The 19896-nt window shown below is 50.3% G+C and overlaps 4 protein-coding genes across 17 annotated transcripts in view; 1 reads left to right on the forward strand and 3 right to left on the reverse strand.

The window, feature by feature from the left end:
• Positions 1-106: 106 nt before the first annotated feature.
• Positions 107-14268, reverse strand: MUTYH (mutY DNA glycosylase). Of its 10 annotated transcripts, none has more exons than XM_032247388.1 (16): positions 14023-14268; positions 7000-7120; positions 6003-6151; positions 5875-5914; positions 5688-5761; positions 5509-5550; positions 5354-5425; positions 5166-5279; positions 4983-5080; positions 4758-4902; positions 4615-4678; positions 4251-4442; positions 4010-4146; positions 3772-3924; positions 1361-1402; positions 107-302 (listed from the first exon to the last, which is right to left on the reverse strand). In XM_032247388.1, the coding sequence occupies exons 1-16, from the start codon at positions 14056-14058 to the stop codon at positions 171-173; spliced, it is 1611 nt and encodes a 536-aa protein (XP_032103279.1). In that variant the 5' UTR covers positions 14059-14268; the 3' UTR covers positions 107-170. The 10 variants fall into 10 exon arrangements, with proteins under 10 accessions (XP_032103279.1, XP_032103278.1, XP_032103283.1 ...); XM_032247387.1 differs by having other exon boundaries at positions 6003-6154; XM_032247392.1 differs by lacking the exon at positions 14023-14268 and adding an exon at positions 13780-13928.
• Positions 10673-11182, reverse strand: LOC116529475 (short transmembrane mitochondrial protein 1). The gene has a single exon (XM_032247398.1). The coding sequence runs from the start codon at positions 11090-11092 to the stop codon at positions 10949-10951; it is 144 nt and encodes a 47-aa protein (XP_032103289.1). The 5' UTR covers positions 11093-11182; the 3' UTR covers positions 10673-10948.
• Positions 13482-18094, forward strand: TOE1 (target of EGR1, exonuclease). Of its 4 annotated transcripts, none has more exons than XM_032247384.1 (8): positions 13482-14108; positions 14846-14988; positions 15076-15116; positions 15254-15350; positions 16062-16220; positions 16490-16749; positions 16949-17108; positions 17188-18094. In XM_032247384.1, the coding sequence occupies exons 1-8, from the start codon at positions 14057-14059 to the stop codon at positions 17809-17811; spliced, it is 1536 nt and encodes a 511-aa protein (XP_032103275.1). In that variant the 5' UTR covers positions 13482-14056; the 3' UTR covers positions 17812-18094. The 4 variants fall into 4 exon arrangements, with proteins under 4 accessions (XP_032103275.1, XP_032103274.1, XP_032103277.1 ...); XM_032247386.1 differs by lacking the exon at positions 13482-14108 and adding an exon at positions 14260-14345 and having other exon boundaries at positions 17188-18040; XM_032247383.1 differs by having other exon boundaries at positions 13988-14108; positions 14846-15116; positions 17188-18040.
• Positions 17992-19896, reverse strand: part of TESK2 (testis associated actin remodelling kinase 2) — a 158284-nt gene continuing 156379 nt past the window's right edge. For both annotated transcript variants that reach the window (XM_032247382.1, XM_032247381.1), the window contains one exon: positions 17992-19681. In XM_032247382.1, the coding sequence (XP_032103273.1) occupies positions 18960-19681 (722 nt within the window). In that variant the 3' untranslated portion in view covers positions 17992-18959. The remainder of the gene's footprint in view (positions 19682-19896) is intronic.

Raw genomic sequence — 19896 nt, forward strand, 5'->3', positions numbered from 1 at the left:
GCCTGTAATACAAACACTTTAGGAGGCTGAAGTGGGAGAATCACTTGAGTTCAAAACTGGCCTGGGAAACATAGCAAGACCCACGTCTCAAAAATAAAACACAAAATAACTACAAAAATAAGCACTTTATTAACAACAGGATTCTCAGGGAATGGGGGCTTTCAGAGGTGTCACTGGACTGCACTGTTGAGGCTGGGTGCATCAGCGGAGATGTGAGGCTGAAAGAAATCATCCAGGACTTGCTGGCCCATGCTGGGCTTTTTCCGACTGGATGGAGAGGACACCTGGGGCCTTTTGAAACCCTGTGAAAAAAATGGAAGGAGGGAGGCCTTGTAGTAGTGGGGGAGCAGACAATCCTCTCCTTGCCCTCCTTCCCTTTCCCCGACTCTACAGATAGCTCAGGTTTAGCCTGGAATGCTGTAGAGCTTTCATCCTGCCTCAATTATCTGCCCCACCAATCAACTCTCCAAAACGTTGCCTGAGGGAATCGAATTGTCCTAAAAATGCAAATCAAGAGTCCCCTCTCCATCTAAAATAGGTCTGCGGCCTGGGGCTCACACCTACTGACCCAGGAGGCCCTGCTGACCTTTCCAGCTAAAGCAGCTGCTCACAGCTCCTTAAGCACTACTGCAGCCTGCACTGGGCCCCACCTTTGCTCACACACTACTCTTGGGACCCGAAAGAACATTGCTACGGCTGATTCCCCTCCCAAACCTGAAGAAATGATTGATTTCTAGGACCCAGATTACCAGCTGCTTCCTCCAAACAGCCTTTCCTGATCCTTGCCTCCCAGATAGAACTGATGGCTCCCATGGATGGGTGTTGAGATTCACACCTGTAATCCCAGCACTTTGGGAGGCAGAGGCGGGCAGATCACTTGAAGTCAGGAGTTCGAGACCAGACTAGCTAACACGGTGAAACCCTGTCTCTACTAAAAATACAAAAATTGGCCAGGCGTGGTGGCAGGCGCCTGTAATCCCAGCTACTCAGGAGACTGAATTAGGAGAATCACTTGAATCCAGGAGGCAGAGGTTGCAGCGAGCCAAGATCAGGCCACTGCACTCCAGCTTGGGTGACACAGTGAGACTCCATCTCAAAAAAAAGGACTGATAGCTCCCCAGTTCATATCCCACAAAACCCAGCACATGACACAACTGTGACACTGGATTGTCCTCATCATTTTGTTCCTTTCCCTCTACCCTGCACCCCCTACTGCAAGGTCTCCAGGTCAAGACCTAGTCTTCTCTCCAGTGAAGCCTGGAGTGGAGAATGTTCACCCAAACATGCATCAATTAACTGACTAAAAACCCATGGACTCAGGCCTGGGGAAACACTGCTGGGAGGGGGCTAAGAGACTTACCTTGCAGGTCCCTGGCTGTTGGCCCTCATACACACGGAAAACCTAGTCAAGAAGACAGGGAAGACAGGGCTGGCACTTTCTCCAAAAGAGCCAAATTGGTGTTCTGCCCTTAACTTCATGTCTCAGTACTTTTTTTTGGCCAGGCATGGTGGCTCATGCCTGTGATCTCAGCATTTTGGGAGGCCAAGGTGGGCAGATCACTTGAGGCCAGGAGTTCAAGACCAGTTTGGCAAACATGGTAAAACCCCATCTCTAAAAATACAAAAAAATCAGGGCTGGGCTTGGTGGCTCATGCCTGTAATCCCAGCACTTTGGGAGGCTGAGGCAGGTGGATCACTTGAGGTCAAGAGTTCAAGACCAGCCTGGCCAACATGGTGAAACCTCATCTCTACCAAAAATGAAAAAAAAAGCCAGGTGTGATGGTGTGTAGTAGGGAGATCCCATAAGTGCCAAGGCAGGAGCAAAAGGCCTCAGTCTATTTCCATATAAATAATGAAGAAGAAAGTAACTACAAATATAACTGTAGTAGTTGCTAGTTATTCATATGTGATCTTAGTTATTCATAGGTGATCTTTTTTTTTTTTTTTTTTTTTTGAGACGGAGTTTCGCTCGTTACCCAGGCTGGAGTACAATGGCACGATCTCGGCTCACCGCAACCTCCGCCTCCTGGGTTCAGGAAATTCTCCTGCCTCAGCCTCCTGAGTAGCTGGGATTACAGACACGCGCCACCATGCCCAGCTAATTTTTTGTATTTTTAGTAGAGACGGGGTTTCACCATGTTGACCAGGATGGTCTCGATCTCTTGACCTCGTGATCCACCCGCCTCGGCCTCCCAAAGTGCTGGGATTACAGGCTTGAGCCACCGCGCCAGGCCATAGGTGATCTTAATTCTTTTACCAATGCCTCTCAGGTCGGAAGTGTGAACCTGGGGTGACATTGTGAAATGAATGACACTAAGGGAAGATGCTTTAAGCCCTCTGTCACGCCTGCATAAGGGCTGCTGGAGGGCGCCTCAGCTGTGCAGCAGCGCCCACTGTTTAGCCAGCTAGGGAAGGAGATGTCCAAAATGGCCGAGACATCTCCTTCCTGGGGAAGTTAGGAGAAAACTCTGCTTCTCCAAGCTCTTGTGGCGAGACCTGATTGCTGTCAGGTGGGCCTGCAGACATCCGGGGGCTTAACTGTCTCTATGTGATGCTGTGCTTCAGTGGTCACGTTCCATGTCTACTCGCATGTTCCGCTTCTGCACCTGGTTCCTTTTTTCTTAGAAAAGATAATCAGTAATAATAATATAAATCTTAATGTTTTAGTTCTTGATAAGTATGGAAAAGGTGCTGATGCATTCTGCTCCTTACCTCACTTCAGGTGCCAGAAATTCCTGACTCCCTACCTGAATGGCACATAATGTACTTGACCCTATCACTGCCACATCCTATCTACCCTGCCCCCCAGTCTCTGACTACCAAGACCATGCCCTACCTACCTGGCCCCCAGATTTGCAACTCAATAAAAGTGAGAGTGTCCCAGCATTCGGGGCCACTGCTGGTCTCCATGATTTGGGTAGCAGTGGACCCCTGGGCCCAAACTCTCTTTTCTCTATCTCTGTGTCTGTGTCTTTTATTTCTGCAATTTCTCATCTCTGCGTAGGGCTGGACCCTACATCTGGCGCCCAACGTGGCAGTGGACCCTAGAGTGGTGCACACTTTGAGGCAGGAGAATCACTTGAACTTGGGAATCAGGGTTTGTAGTGACCTGAGATCACACCACTGTACTCCAGCCTTGGTGAGAAAGAGAGACTCCGTCTCCCCACCCAAAGAATAAAAATTAAAATTAAAAAACAAAAAATCAGCCAGGCATGGTGGCACACACCTGCAATCCCAGCTACTTGGGAGGCTGAGGCAAGAGAATCACTTGAACCTGGGAGGCAAGGTTGCAGTGAGCCAAGGTTGTGCCACTGCACTCCAGCCTGGGCAACACAGTGAGACTCTGTCTCAAAAAAAAAGAAAATAAAAAGCGTGTTTTTTTTGGCCGGTTGCGGTGGCTCATGCCTGTAATCCCAGCACTTTGGGAGGCTGAGGTGGGTGGATCACTTGAGGCCAGGAGTTTGAGACCAGCCTGGCCAACATGGTAAAACCCCCATCTCTACAGAAAGTACAAAACAGCTGGGTATGGTGGTGCACACCTGTAATCCCAGCTACTCAGGAGGTTGAAGCACAAAAATCGCTTGAACCTGGGAGGCAAAGGTTGCAGTAAGCCAAGATCGCACCACTATACTCCAGCCTGGGCAACAGAGTGAGTCTCCATCTCAAACAATAAAATCAAACATGCCCTTTTTTCCTGTCTACACAGTAATATGTTCACGTAGAACACGTAGGAAACACAAAGAAGTACAACAAAGACAACAAAGGTCATGCCTTTTTCATGGCAGTGGAGACAGCTGCGGTGTGAAATTCCTCCCGGGTCAGCCAGCGAGCGCCTGGTGGTACGGTGGTCACTGGGGTCTGACCTTCTAGGGCAAGACCATATACTTGATAAGTCAGCTTGATGTGAGAGAAGACATGGACAACCTGGAGGAAGGGCCAAGGGGTTCAAATAGGCCTGTGGATATAGCCTCAAAAGCCAACATCGCTGGCCCTCCCGCTGCTAACTTACCTCCCCGAGGTGCCGGAGGTGTGTGGCTGGGAGGGGCCCAGTCCAACGCTGGAGTTCCTGCAGCAGGGCCTTGCGCTGAAGCTGCTCTGAGGGCTCCCAGGTCACAGACGGGAACTCCCACAGTCCTGCCAGCAGACCTGAGAGGGAGGGCAGGCAGGCAGGGGTCAGGCGTCAGCTGCCAATTCCCTCCATTCTCCCTTGTTACTCACGCCACTGCCCTCCATGCACAGTATCCAGGTACCTGAGTTGGGCCTTTGCACCAGCAGAATTCGGGCACCCCCAAGGGCCCTGGACTGTTCCAGAACACAGGTGGCAGAGCTCTCCTCCCTGGGGGGCTTACGGCTGGCCTTTCTGGGGAAGTTGACCACTCCCAGGGTCTGGTCCCAGGGCTCCGAGGGAGGCAGGCACAGCTGGCACTGTCCAGTGCTGGGAGCTGGGAACGAGATCCCCGAGCCCTACTCAGGCCAAGAGGGCTTAGGTGCCAAGCCTAGAGAGCAGGCTTTGGCCAGGTTCTGCAGACTCTTAATCAGGTTAGAGGAGGAGCTGGAATGAGGCTTCTGACAGGGCCAGGAAGGGCTGGGGAGAGGGCTAGGTTTGGTGCTCACCGCACTCCTCCACGTCAGGACTGCCCAACAGGTTCCATGAGGCTAAGGGCCGTTCGCGCTCCACCTGAGAGGCACAGGGTTGGGTGTCATGGGGCAGTGTCACTCCTTAGGACTCCTCACTGTCTCTTCCCAATTAGGCTTACTCTCTGGCGTGCCCGGCACAGGCTCTGCACAGGGCACTGTCTGCACAGTGGGCGCTGCGGGGTACACACTGTGGCCCCTAGCTCCATGGCTGCCTGGTTGAAATCTCCTGGCCGGGCTGGGTCCACTAGCTGCTGGGCTAGACTCCTAAAAGAAAGGAACACTGCTATGAGCCAAAGCTCCTTTGGAGACACCCCTGAAGCACCCTTGTCACCCCGACATCCTACCAGAGCTGCTGGGAGACAAGGTTGCTGCTAGGATCAGCACCAATGGCCCGGACACGGCACAGCACCCGTGCTACGTTGCCATCTACCACACCAGTTGCCTGGCACAGAGGAGCCAAAGAGTCAGCCTGGGCTTGGAGGAAGGAGGCTGAGCACACCCAAAATGGGGATGGGCTGTGAGCTTACCTGGCCAAAGGCAATAGAGGCAATGGCCCCAGCTGTGTAGCGCCCCACACCGGGCAGGAGCTGCTGCAGGGTCTCTGCTGTACGTGGCATGTGGCCCCCTAGCTCCTCTACTACCTGATTGGAGTGCAAGGCTCAAGCTTATGAGACACCAGGGCTCCTAGGTTCCCACCCTCCTGCCATCCCCTTACCTTCCGAGCTCCCTCCTGCAGCCGCCGGCCCCGAGAATAGTAGCCCAGGCCGGCCCAGAGCTGATTCACCTCCTGTGGGTGGGATCAGAGGTCAAAGAGATCACTCATCAGTCCCTCCATTGTTCCTATTCCCCCTACCCTTGGGTAGCTCTCACCTCCAGGGAAGCACTGGCCAGATCCTGCAGTGTAGGCCACTTCTACAGCCACAGGCAGGCAGAAAGAGACAAGGTCAAGGGTGAGGGTGGTAGAGGAAGTGTTCTCTACACCCACCCCAAAGTAGAGGCTCTCATCTGGGGTCTGACCCATGACCCTCCCCTTCCTCCCCTGGAGTCACCTGCATCCATCTGGTATAGTAGTTGATCACCGTGGCAACCTGGGTCTGCTGCAGCATGACCTCTGAGACCCACACTGGGGGAAAGGAGTTGGCATGAGGACACTGCTGACCTGCCCTATCCTGGCCCACAGCCCCCAGACCCAAGGTCCTCAACACAAAGTGCCCTGGTCTCAGGAGATGTACTGACCAGCATATGCCCGCCTGTCTGGGTCCACCTCATCTTCTGCCTGTCAATGTAACCCCAGATGAGGAGTTAGGGTGGAGGGAGATGGGTGCCTGCCTCCCACCTACTGTCCCTGTTCCTCGCCTGCCTACCTGTCTCCTCCATGGTAGGTCCCGCTTCTCTTGGTCGTACCAGCTTAGCAGACTTCCTCGGAAGGCTGTGACTTCGGCTATGTCTCTGAATAGATGGTATGGGGAGACAGAGGCCTGCAAAACCACCTCTTCCAGCTGTCTGGCCAGGCCTGCTGGAGCCCCAGGACACTCAGAAATCATCCCTGCACAAGCTGTGCACCAGGGTCTCGGGACACAGCAGCCTGTGGCGGTATGCTCCCACCTAGGGCTTCCTCCAACCAACCCCCTTATTTAAGCTTTGGAGTTGGAGTCAGACCAGAGTTCTGTAATTGCATGTAACTGTGGCTAAGTTTCTGGCCTTAATTTTCTCAGGGTGGTACTGCTGGCTTCTTTGTTTCTGAGCTGTAATGAAAACCTAAGAGTATTAGCCAGCTATAATTTATACCTGTGCAGGGCTTTCTTATTTACAAAACACTTTCAGGCTCATAAACTCATTTGGTCCCATGAAAGCCACATGAGGGAGGAAATGCTGAATGGCTGCTCCATTTGACTGGTAAGAAAGCAGCCATTCAGAGCAATTATCCTAATGTCACACAGCAATATAGTCAGAATTACACCCTTAGTGAGTCTCTCTTTTTCTGTTTCTTTTTTTTGAGACAGAGACTGGCTCTGTTGCCCAGGCTGGAGTGCAGTGGCACTATCTCCACTCAGTGCAACCTCTGCATTCCCGGGTCAAGCAATCATCCCACCTCAGCCTCTCAAGTAGCTGCGACTACATGACACTCACCACCACATGAGCATAGAGATGGGGTTTCACCATGTTACCGAGGCTGGTCTCAAACTCCTGGGCTCAAGGAATCCACCCGCCTTGGCCTCCCAAAGTGCTGGGATTACAGGTGTGAGCTATCACACCTGGTCCTTAGTAAGTCTCTTAATGATACTTATCACAATCCCTTCCCAGCCTGAATCTGCCCCCTTTCATGGCCGATGAGCCTTGGACTACAACTGAGTTCCTTACCATTAGGGGCAGAAGGCTTGGCCTGACTGCTGCTCTTAGCATGTTTCTGCCTCCCATCCTGGCTGGCTGCCTGCTTCCTGGGACCACTTCCCACGGCTGCTCGTGGTTTCCTCATGATGACCTGAAACAAAAAGACCCAGCCAAAGCAGTCAGTCACAATGAGGCTGAAACTTGAGGCCTTCCAGGGGTGATGGCCACTTCCCTCTCTACACCATTCACATAGGGTACAGCTTTTCTCAAGCACTCTGAAGATGCTCATGGGTTTACCCTTGGCTGGCTGCAGCACTGAGATACAACTGGTAGAGCTGAGCAAGTGGCCTCAAGGGGGTTAGCGTTATAGCCCTGGAGACATGCAAAGACTGAGAGGCCAGGGCTGGGATGGGTCCAGGACCAGAGCCTCCTGTTTGGGAGCATTTGTGTATCTCTGATGCTTATTGTAACTGTGTGTATGGATAAAGGTTGTTTAGGTGTGCCTACGAGAACTGGGGTAGATGGTTTCTCGGCCTCTTAGAGATATAGCATGGTTACACTGAAACAGCCTTTAGTAGTCATCTAGTCCAAAACCTGCATTCTTTTTTTTTTTTTCTGAGATGGAATTTCACTCGTTGCCCAGGCTGGAGTGCAATGGCGCAACCTTGGCTCACCACAACCTCTGCTTCCTGGGTTCAGGCGATTCTCCTACCTCAGCCTCCCGAGTAACTAGGATTACAGGCATGTGCCACCATGCCCGGCTAATTCTGTATTTTTAGCAGAGTTGGGGTTTCTCCATGTTGGTCAGGCTGGTCTCAAACTCCTGACCTCAGGTGATCTGCTCACTTCTGCCTCCCAAAGTGCTGGGATTACAGGTGTGAGCCACTACACCTGGCCCCAAAATCTGCATTCTATCCTAGAAGAAACCAAGGATCAGAGGGACAAAAGATCTGCCTAAGAACAGATGGCAAATCAGTGGGAGAATAGAGATGAGCTATTTTTATTCCTAATCTTTTCCTGATCTAGTAAACCATAGGTGGCTGACCATTAGCAATGAGAAAGTGTGCCTGGTTGATTTTCACTGCTCCCTGACTGTTCTTAAGGCTACCTTTTCTCTAACAGCTAAAAGGAGCTAATACTTTGTGAGTGCTTACTCTATGTCAGACCCCATGAAGAGGTTTACCAGATGTCTCAATCTCCTGGTGACTCCATCAAGTATGTACCAGTATCACCTCCATCTCAGTTATAAGGAAATTGAGGTTTATGGAGATTAGGCAACTTGTTCTTTCAAATCCACAACGTGCACTCTTACACCATGATAAAATGTAGTCCCTGCTAAGCCTCTGTATCAACCCCCCCACCCCCTCCAAACCTTTGACTTTACCACCTCATTTGCATCAAAAGAGCTTGCCTCCTCCTACAGAAAAAAAAAAAAAAACCTTCAAATCTACCTCCATTTGCACTGTCTCAACTTCCACCTCTTCAGGGTCCTGCTCCTCTAATCCCTTCTAACTGCTGGAGCTCAGAAACCAATACCCCAGGCTGGGTGCGGTGGCTCACGCCTGTTATCCCAACACTGTAGGAGGCCAAGGCAGTTGGATCACTTGAGGTCAGGAATTTAAGACCAGCCTGGCCAACATGGAGAAGCCTCATCTCTACTAAAAATACAAAAAATTAGCCGGATGTGCTCGCTTGAACCCAGGAGGCAGAGCTTGCAGTGAGCTGAGATCGTGCCACTGCACAGCCTAGGCAACAGAGACAGAGCAAGACTCTGTCTCAAAAAAAAGAAACCAATACCCAAAAATATGGCACTTTGACATGCTGAACTCAAGAAGCCTCAAGGTCCCTCTGATCCTTCCACCCCATACAGACTCTCCCAAAGCCAGGATGAAGTTGTTGTCTGGAACTCTTTATCTGCCTGAAGTCCAAAACCACTAAAAAGAATACTTGTTTTGTCTTGCCTTCCTTCTAAGACTAACACAAAACCATACCTGAACAAACTCTTTTACAAGGTATTGTCTACCTCTCATAATCATTCAAATTCCAAAGAGAACTATTTACAAATTAATCTCTGTCCCCATTCCATTCTCCCTAGTAATCCTTTATTGCCCTTCAACAGAATCTCCTTAAACAAACAGGGCTGGACATGCTGGCTCAGGACTGTAATCCTAGTACTTTGGGAGGCCAAGGCAGGAAGATCGCTTGAGCCCAGGAGTTCGAGACTAGGCCTGCAACATAGCAAGACCCCATCTCTACAAAACAAAACACAGAGATTCTCTTCTACCCCTCCCATAATGTTTTGCCAGACAGTATATAAACTTCTGAACTCTGTAGGGGGATGGGTAATCACTTTGTGGTTCTTCCAGTGTGCATGTTAATACATTTGTATGCCTTTTCTCTAGTTAATCTGCCTTTTGAGTTGATTTTTCAGATCTTCAGAGAGCAAAGGGGAAGTTCTTCCCTTGGCTCGTATACAATCAAGTCCCACCCTCCTTCCCTTCATAGCCAAACATCCCTCACCAAACTTGCTTACTTCCATATTCATTCTACAATCCATTCTCCAAAGAGCAAAGCAACCTTTTCTGGATCATGTCACTTCCTTCCTTTTAACCTTCGATGGCTTCCATTCTTTTTTTTTGAGATGGGGTCTCACTCTGTCACACAGGCTGGAGTGCAGTGGTGAAATCTTGGCTCACTGCAACCTCTGCTTCCCTGGCTCAAGCAATCCTCCCACCCCAATACCCCACCCCGACTCCAAGCAGCTGGGACCACAGGTGCACACCACCACCAAGCCCAGCTAATTTTTGTATTTTTGTTAGAGACAGCGTTTCACCATGTTGCCCAGGCTAGTCTTGACCTCTAGAACACAAGCATTCAGCCCACCTCGGCCTCCCAAAGTGCTGGATTACAGGCATGACCCATGGCGCCTGGTGGTACCCCATTATATTCTTTTATTTTCTTTTCTCCTTCCCTCTTTTCTTCCTTTTTCTTTCTTTTTTAAATACTCTAGGCCTTTACTATGGGACATTAAATTCTAGAGCAAGCTGGTTATGGTGGCTCTACACCATAATCCCACTACCCTGGAGGCTGAAGTGATGAACAGCTTGAGCCCAGAAGGTCGAGGCTGCAGTGAGCTATGATTACGCCACTGCACTCCATCCTGGGCTCAACAAGACCCTGTCTCTTAAAGAAAAAAAAAGATTGAGCAAATATTTATGGACTCCCTAATATGTCCCAAGCAGTTTTAGGCACTTGGCATACTTTAGTAAATAAAACACCAAAAGTTCCTGCCCTCAGGGAGCTTATATTCTAATGGGGACAGAAAAGGAATAATGAACATAAGTAAATTCCATAGGATGTTTAGGTGATAAATACTAGCATAAAAAGCAAAAATTAGAGCAAGCGGGGGAAAAAGAGTGCCAAGGTGGGGTATAATGTTGCAATTTTAAAGACTGTGGTCAAGGCAGACCCAAAGCATTCTAAGTGATTGCAAAAGCCCCAAGGAGGGTGCCTGGTATGTCTGTGGTACAGTAAGTATGTCAATGTGGTTAGAATGGAATGAGATGGTCAGGCACGGTGGCTCATGCCTGTAATCCTAGCACTTTGGGAGGCTGAGGTGGGTGGATCACCTGAGGTCAGGAGTTCAAGACCAGCCTGGCCATCATGGTGAAACCCCATCTTTTTTTTTTTTTTTTTTTTTTTACTCATTAAATGTCATGTTTACTAATCTAGCACCATAATTCCAGTCTTAGGACCTCCCGTGCAGTTGGAAAGGGAATACGGGAAGAGGTGGGTATGTTGGAAATTTAGGGTAGTTCTCAAATTGGGGCCCCATTTTGCTTGCAAAAAACACAGGGTCTAGCAAAGAAGAGGAACACTGAGGCTGAAGATGAAAACAAAGGCTTTTGGTTCAGATGGTAAAGGAGGCCCTCAAGAGCAGTAGCATCAGTGTATCCCGAAGGCAGTGCTGGAGGCAGCCTCATGAACTAGGGGGTTTCTTCTTGGCATCCAAGTCCTTTTTAATTTCTTCAGGTTTTTTAGCCAGGTTTGGTATGTCATAGTTCTGAGCCAGATACATTCCAACCACGTTGCCCAAAGTAAATCCAAGCAGGAACTGGAGCATGATGTCGGTGGGGAGGGCGAAGAGGGTGCGAAGGGCGGCTGCAGCTCCCCGGGCCGGTCCGAGCCTGCCTCCCCATGCGCGGGGGCGGAACCCCCCCGAAACCCCATCTTTATATTTAAAAAAAAAAAAAAAAATTAAAAAAAAAAACACTTGACCAGTTACAGATTTCTTTGTTCCTTCTCCACTCCCACTGCTTCACTTGACTAGCCTTAAAAATAAATAAATAAATAAATAAAAATAAAATAAAAGGAAAGGAAAAAAAAGGAATGGAATGAGATGGGGCTGCGTGGTAGAAGAGGTCAGAGAAGTACAGCAGATAGGGTAGGGAGGGGAGGGTCACAAATTATCTTTATAAGTCATTGGAGGGATTTGGCTGCCACACCCTTCTCTTAGAAGGCAGTACTCTTGTCCTCAGCTAGCATTTGGAACGTGTTTCAAAAAAAAAAGTAAAATAAAATAAAATAAAGAAGGCAGTACTCTTACGATAGCCTTGTGGGCTGTATGATCCGGGCACCATCCACCTCATCCCCTCTCACTGTGCTCTAGCCAACTTTGACTGAATTTAGTTGCTTAAACATCTCAAGTGTGTCTGTCCACCTTGGGGCTTCACACAACCCATTTTCTGTTTGGACTCTTATGCTTTACCTAACATCTAATCATTTTTCAGGTCTTGACTGAAATGTCCAAATCAGGATCCCCCCCGTCTTATCCTATCATGTACTTCTGACTTGTAGCTCTTACATACATGTAATTTCGCATTACTTTGATTCTTTCCATCATTGTGTGCTTCCTGAACTTGACTGTAAAAAAACTACATGAGTGCAAGGGCCGGGCGCGGCAGCTCACGCCTGTAATCCTAGCACTTTGGGAGGCTGAGGTAAGTGGATCACCTGCGGTGTCAGGAGTTCAAGACCAGCCTGGCCATCATGGTGAAACCCCATCTCTTAAAAAACAAAAACAAAACACTACATGAGTGCAAGGACTGATTCTCTTCTGTTGAATGGTGTGTATCCAGTCAGTGCCAGGTAAACTATACACAATAAATACTTGTTAAATAAATTAATGGGATGGGGGATAGTCAAAAGAGAGTTTCCCTTTTTAGGATGGGAGAAATCCGAAGTTTTTTTTTTAGAGACAGTGTGTCCCTCACTTTGCCGCTCTGCTGCCCAGGCTGGAGTGCAATGGCGAGATCATGGTTCACTGCAGCCTCGACCTTCTCGACCTTCTGGGCTCAAGCCATCCTCTTGCCTTAGCCTCCCAGGTAGCTGGGACTACAGGCATGCACCACCATGACCAACTAATTAAAAAAAATTTTTTTTGTAGAGACAAGGTTTCACTATGTTGCCCAGGCTAGTCTTTTTTTTTTTTTACTTCTTTTTTTTTTCGTCTCACGCATTTATTCTCTGAGGCTAGTCTTGAGCTCCTGGGCTCAAGCGATCCTCCCAGCTCGGCCTCCTAAAGTGATTCTAGGCGTGGGCCACTGTGCCTGGCCCAAGCAGTTAGGAATTAATAATGAAATAGACTCAGTTGAGAGAAACTGAAGATGAACTATAAACAATGAGTAACCAAGGAGAGTTGGTAGGCAGAGGTGGAGGGGAATCGGAGTGTTTGGGGAGGGATTAGTCTCCAATAGGAACCTCTTTCAAGTTCATTCACCTCTTTCAAGTTCAGCTAGGTGGTCCAGTATACCACCTAGCTGCTTCACAATTTGTCCCTTCCTCGCCATCCATACTGTCAGTCTTAATTCAAGTTCACATTATCACTTAGATTACTTCTTTCCTTTTTTTTTTTTTTGAGATAGAGTTTCGCTCTTGTTGCCCGGGCCGGAGTGCAAAGGCGCGATTTCAGCCCACCGCAAACTCCACCTCCCGGGTGGAGCCATTCTCTTGCCTCAGCCTCCCAAGTATATGGGATTACAGGCATGCGTCACCATGCCCAGCTAATTTTGTATTTTTAGTAGAGGCGGGTTTTCTCCATGTTGATTAGGCTGGTCTCAAACTCCTGACCTCAGGTGATCCGCCTGCCTCGGCCTCCCAAAGTGCTGGGATAAAAGCTTCCTTACGCCGGGCGCGGTGGCTCAAGCCTGTAATCCCAGCACTTTGGGAGGCCGAGGCGGGTGGATCACGAGGTCAAGAGATCGAGACCATCCTGGTCAACATGGTGAAACCCCGTCTCTACTAAAAATACAAAAAATTAGCTGGGCATGGTGGCGCATGCCTGTAATCCCAGCGACTCAGGAGGCTGGGGCAGGAGAATTGCCTGAACCCGGGAGGCGGAGGTTGCGGTGAGCCGAGATCGCGCCATTGCACTCCAACCCGGGTAAAAAACAGGAAAAGCCCTCTTCGCAAAAAAAAAAAAAAAAAAAAAAAAGCTTCCTTACTAGTCGGTTGCTCTACCCCCTCCTCAGGTTCCTCTGATGGCATACTCTTCGCCTCTTTCACTTCCTGGCGAGCACTGAGCTCTCCATCCTCTCTGGGAATTTACCGATGCCCAGAACACCCTCTTTCCCCCCCACGACCCTCTCCTAGCCTAACTCCTTCGCGTGTTTTAAGCTCAGCTCAGGCAGCGTCACCTTTTCTGTAAATCCAAACCCGGCCACCCCAACGCACCCCACCCCCGGCCCACGCTGATGAAGAGAGCAGGACACCGAAGGCCCGCGTTTCCGCCACGAGTGCGGGAAACATTACCTCCCGCTCGCTCTAGCGCGCCTGGCTTTCCTGCGCACTCCAGGGGGCGTGGTTCGAGTCCGCCCCGGCGGCGAGGCGGCTGCACCGGCCAATAGGCAACTAGCAAGCGCCTGGCTCCCTTCCCAGTGCCGGACCCGGGAGGTCTGAACGGAAGTCCGACCCCTCGACGACCTGACGGCGAGACCCCGCCCCATCCCCGACTGTCTGAGCCGCGCAGGGAGAGGGAGCGGAAGTCTTGCGTACCCACAGACGACTCAGGCGGGAGACGAGCGGTGTCATGGCCGCCGACAGTGACGATGGCGCAGCTTCAGCTCCCGCAGCCTCCGACGGTGAGCGGCTTCCCAGGGGTAGTCTTCAAAGCCTGTGGTCTCGGGAGAGGGGAAGGCCTCGGGATCATAGTTCTAGAGACTCCTCAGGCTTCAGAGGCTTACGCTTTCCGCCTGAACTAGCCACGAGGAGACTACAAGTCCCGATGTGCACCGCGGCTCGGGCTGCAAAAGCCTGGAGCATTGGGAGTATGGGGCTGATGGAGGCATGGCGGGAGATGTAGTCTGGAGCTCATAAGGGTTAGTAAGAGCTGTGATTCAGTTCAGTGGAGTGGATTGGGCGTTGTGGTGCAAAGGAATGTGGGACGTATTGGGAGCTCTGGAGTTGGGCGCTATCAGGCTCTGGGAACTGTTGTTTGTGGTGCTGGGGCACCATGAGAACAGTAGTATGGATCCCTGTGAGATACTAAGGAAGCTGAGATCCTCAAGCCCCGCTAAATGTTTCCTGCAGGACATGGGAAAAAAGAATCTCAAAGGTCATCTAGTCCAACTTTCTCCTCTACGGATTGTGACAGCGAGGTGGGAAGTAATTTTCCCAGGCTCGTATAAGCCATTGGAAGACCCAGGCTTCCTCTTCCCAAATTCAGGGCACTCTCCGAGTCCTGTGTGTAGAACGCTTGTGGGAAAAGCTACCAATGGAAACTATTACCATCAGTAGTAGTTTGGCGCCTAGCTTGGGGGTGTCTGTTCCCCTAGGCTCTTTCCTTAAGCATGAACATCCGTCACCCTCCTTACCCCAGGTGGTGTTAGCAAGAGCATAACATCTCTGGAGGAGCTAATAGTCCAGGTTCCTGTAGTAGATGTTCAAAGCAACAACTTTAAGGAGATGTGGCCATCCCTCCTGCTAGCCATAAAGACAGCCAATTTCGTGGCTGTGGACACGGTGAGAACTGGGAAACAAGGAGGGCAGGTGGTTGTGAAGGGGCTGGTGCTGGGGGCTTGTCACAGCCCTCCCTTTACCTACCCACAGGAGCTGAGTGGGCTTGGGGACAGGAAGAGTTTGTTGAACCAGTAAGTATAAGCCCTGTTATCTTTAGTGCCCACCCTCAACTGTGGAGTGGTGGTGGGAGGGGGGTCACAGACCTGGGTGGTTTGGGTCCTTCATGGGCTAACTCCCAGCCACAGTAACCCCCAAACCGAACTCCAAGGTGCATCGAGGAACGTTACAAGGCTGTGTGTCACGCTGCCAGGACCCGTTCTATCCTCTCCCTGGGCCTCGCCTGCTTCAAGCGGCAGCCAGACAAGGTATGGGCTGATCTCACCCCTATCCTAGGTCTGGCTGTGGGGAGGAGGGTAGAGAGATTCTGGGGAACATCAAATACAAAGTTTTTTTGTCCCAAATCTCTTTTAACTTAATAGGTTTTTTTGTTTGTTTTAAATTTCAGTAGATTTATGGGGAACAGGTGGTGTTTGATTACATGAACAAGTTCTTTAGTGGTGATTTCTAAGGTTTTGGTGCACCCATCACCCGAATAGTATACACTGTACCCAATGCGTAGTCTTTTATCCCTCACCCATCTCCTACCCCTTCCCCTGGAGTCCACAGAGTCCATTGTATCATTCTTTTTTTTTTTTTTTTTTTTTTTTTTTGAGCCGGAGTTTCGCTCTTGTTACCCAGGCTGGAGTGCAATGGCGCAATCTCGGCTCACCGCAACCTCCGCCTCCTGGGTTCAGGCAATTCTCCTGCCCCAGCCTCCTGAGTAGCTGGGATTACAGGCACGCGCCACCATGCCCAGCTGATTTTTACTATTTTTAGTAGAGACGGGGTTTCACCATTTTGACCAGGATGGTCTCGATCTCTTGACCTCGTGATCCACCCGCCTTGGCCTCCCAAAGTGCTGGGATTACAGGCGTGAGCCACCGCGCCCGGCCCCATTGTATCATTCTTAAAGCCTTTGCATCCTTGTCGCTTAGCTCCCCCAAATCTTGATATAGCAGACTTCCTTTTTCTCCCAGGGTGAACATTCCTATCTGGCTCAAGTGTTCAATCTCACTCTGCTGTGTATGGAGGAGTATGTCATAGAACCAAAGTCTGTGCAGTTCCTGATACAGCATGGCTTCAACTTCAACCAGCAGTATGCCCAGGGCATCCCCTACCATAAGGGCAATGACAAGGTAAGCCTCCAGCCTCCCTAGCCTGTCCCTTCTGTGACTATTTCTTCCTACCCTAGGCTGGATGCCTGGGGAGAATCTGCTTCTTAGGGAGTATGGGGAATCACTAATGGAAGGGCTTGGGAAACAAAACTAGTATGAGGAAGGTGGGTAGAGTTGTGTTAGGTAGAGAGAAAGAGAGCATTCCAGGTGGGGGAGCCTGGTAAGTGCCCAGCAGAAGAGGCTCCCTGGGGGACTCTGTCCTTCTCATTGACTCCTTTATTTTCACCTAGGGTGATGAGAGCCAGAGCCAGTCGGTACGGACCCTGTTCCTGGAGCTAATCCGAGCCCGCCGGCCCCTGGTGCTACACAATGGCCTTATAGACTTGGTGTTCCTGTACCAGAACTTCTATGCACACCTCCCTGAGAGTCTGGGAACCTTCACCGCTGACCTGTGTGAGATGTTCCCGGCAGGCATTTATGACACCAAGTATGCTGCTGAGTTTCATGCACGCTTCGTAGCCTCCTACTTAGAATATGCCTTCCGGAAATGGTGAGGAAATGGTTGAGGGAAAGGGGTGGGACCTGATATGAGTTTATTTCATTCACTTAAGATATTTATTGAGCTCCTACCATGTGCCCAGGCAGTGTTTTAGGTGCTGAGGATTCAGCAGTGAACAAAACAGACCCAAAAAACCTGCTCTTATGGAGCTTTTATGCTAGTGGACCATTACCCTCTTGCGCTGTTGCAGTGAACGGGAAAATGGGAAGCAGCGGGCAGCTGGGAGCCCACACCTTACCCTGGAGTTCTGCAACTATCCTTCCAGCATGAGGGCCCATATTGATTACCGTTGCTGCCTGCCCCCGGCAACCCACCGTCCTCATCCCACCAGCATCTGTGACAACTTCTCGGTAAGAGCACCCACCTATTTCTTGGGAAGGGAGGTTCTGATGCCTGGAGCCCCTTTCCAAGCCTCTTTCCCACCCCTAGGCTTATGGCTGGTGCTCCCTGGGACCGCAGTGTCCTCAGTCCCATGACATTGACCTTATCATTGACACTGATGAGGCTGCGGCAGAGGACAAGCGGCGACGGCGGCGACGGCGGGAAAAACGGAAGAGGGCTTTGTTGAACCTACAGGGGACACAGACCTCTGGGGAAGAAGCTAAGGATGGTCCTCCCAAGAAGCAGGTCCATGGGGATAGCCTCAAGGCTGAAGAAACTGAGCAGGAAGCGGCTGAGGATGAAACTAGGAACCTGTCTCACTCCAAGCAAGGCAACAAAAATGACTTAGAGATAGGGATTAAGGCAGGAAGGCCTGAAATAGCTGATACAGCTACCTCAGAAGTGCCAGGGAGCCAAGCCAGTCCTAACCCAGTGCCTGGGGATGGATTGCACCGAGCTGGTTTTGATGCCTTTATGACAGGTTATGTGATGGCCTATGTGGAAGTCAGCCAGGGACCCCAGCCCTGTAGCTCTGGACCCTGGCTCCCTGAATGCCACAATAAGGTATATTTGAGTGGCAAAGCTGTACCCCTCACAGTGGCCAAGAGCCAGTTCTCTCGTTCCTCCAAAGCCCACAATCAGAAGATGAAGCTCGCTTGGGGCAGCAGCTGATGCAACTTCCACCTAGCACTCAGGTGTAACATATTTTGGTTCTCTCTAGCCTGTAAATGTCGTACTCAACTACTATTGAGTTTAGGGGACGGGGAGTGTCCTGGAAGATATCAATGCATTGCCTTGGACCTCCTCCTTTATCTCAGTGTCTGAGGTACAAGTAAGAAGGCTGACCAGCATCTGTAACACCAACTTTATTTTTAAGTCTGAAAATGTTTTGGGAAAGTTTGCAAAAAAAAAAAAAAAAAAAAAAAAATCAACAGAAGCAAGTTATGAAAATATTTGACCAGCTTCATCTTTGGTTATTTCTTATTGCAGCTCTGTAAGGAAAGACTGTTCCCAAATCTCCAGCCATAGCAGGAAGGGAAGAAAATCAGTCCATGTATAAACCATTTAACCAATTGAATGTATCACATGTTGACAAATACATAGAAGCAGGCCCTAGGGCCTACAAAACCAGCCCCACTCCCAACCACAAGGTTGAAAGTCTTACGGGGCAGAACATTAAGACTTCTTTATAAATACGAAAATAGATTAATCAACTGGAAAAGGTCTTTGAATAGGTTAGCTAAGAGCCATGACCACCACGCTGCCTTGCCCTCCCCTTACATAGAAATGTAGTGACGTGGTCTGACCATGCAGTCAGTGCAAACAGCAATTACTCAAGTGTCTTAGACATACTGGCAAGAAGCACCCCAATCTTCAGGTCTGGGAAACAGCCATGCCCATTATGGCCTCCTGGTAAGCTCCATATTCCACTCAGTAGCTTATATGCCCCAAGAAAGGACAAGAGACAGACCTGGGGTGGGGAAAGAACCTGGGTAATAGCTACCTGCCAGCCCAGCCTAGAACTAGACATCCTCTGGTCCTGCCTAGGGAAGTGCACTGGGAGGTCTGGTGGGAGGCAGACCTCCTTGCTGGATTTCAGAGGCTTGGTATCAGCTGTTGGCCCTAACTAGGAAGGCCTCTCACTGCTGCCTCCCCATCATACACAGCCAATGGGCACTGGGAGCCCAGAAGTTGAGCCTGGCTTGGCCTAGCCTGCCTACTCTGTGGGCTCCAGGGAAGAGTCAAGGCTGTGCACTTGCGGGGCCATATGGTTTCAGTTGAAAGTCCATCCCCAAGGTGAGACAGGGACTAAACTCCCCTCACCCATCCTGCTTTCCCTGGGTCTGCAGGCCTATGCCTGAGGTGGAGAAGGTAGCTGTAGTTGAGCCTGCTGGCCTTTCTTCTTCTACCTCCATCTCCTCAGAAGCACCTGCAGGGTGTGGACTGGTCCCCTGGGGCCTGGACCCAAAACCGTTTTCTTCCTGGAGACTGGAGCAGTCCATAGCCTCATGGGCTTGAGCAGCTGGTAGGGCAGATGCCCGGAATGGTGGGATCTCTTTTACTCTGTACTTGAGACTACTTAGGCGTGGTGGGGGCCCATCAGATAGCGATTCTTCCCGGTCCACAAATGGACAAGCCTCTTGATGCAAGAACTCAGGTGAACCAGGCAAGGAACGCCACCGGCGAATAGGTGGGGCCAGGGGCTCCTGCCAGTCAGCCAGGGGCATAGTTCCGGGCCCTGGTGCATCCAAGTCAAATACCAGAGAGATGACAGACTTGCTGGGCAGGTCAAAAAACTTGATCTTGCCCCCCTTGAGGTCCTGGCGAGCACTAAAAGGGTTGACTTTGGGGGTGCGGGCAACACCATCTCGTGGACGGTAGTATGGGTCCAAGACGCTCACTGTACGTGGGGGCTTTCGGGAAAAGATGTCTGACTGGCTTCGAGACAGCCAGATGGTACGTCTCGGGCATGGTGACTTGTGGGGGATCTTGTCATCCAGTGAGCTTAGTCGCTTCACCCCAGGTGTTTTCTCCAAGAGTCCTAAAGAATAGTCAAATCTGGGTAACTCTTACTAGTCATAACAAATAAAAGTAGCATTTTACCAAAAAATGTTTTCACTCATGAAAGCAAAGTGTAGGTACCACTGTCTCTTCACCAATGAAAAAACAGACTCAGAGATGGGAAGCAGTATGCCAAGCCATGGCTCTTAAAGAGGCCAGTACTTTCTGTGTCATCTCCTTCCCCTCCCCTTTGTT

Source organism: Sapajus apella, unplaced genomic scaffold (assembly GCF_009761245.1).
Source record: "Sapajus apella isolate SASKATOON/1434 unplaced genomic scaffold, GSC_monkey_1.0 scaffold62, whole genome shotgun sequence".
NCBI lineage: Eukaryota > Metazoa > Chordata > Mammalia > Primates > Cebidae > Sapajus > Sapajus apella.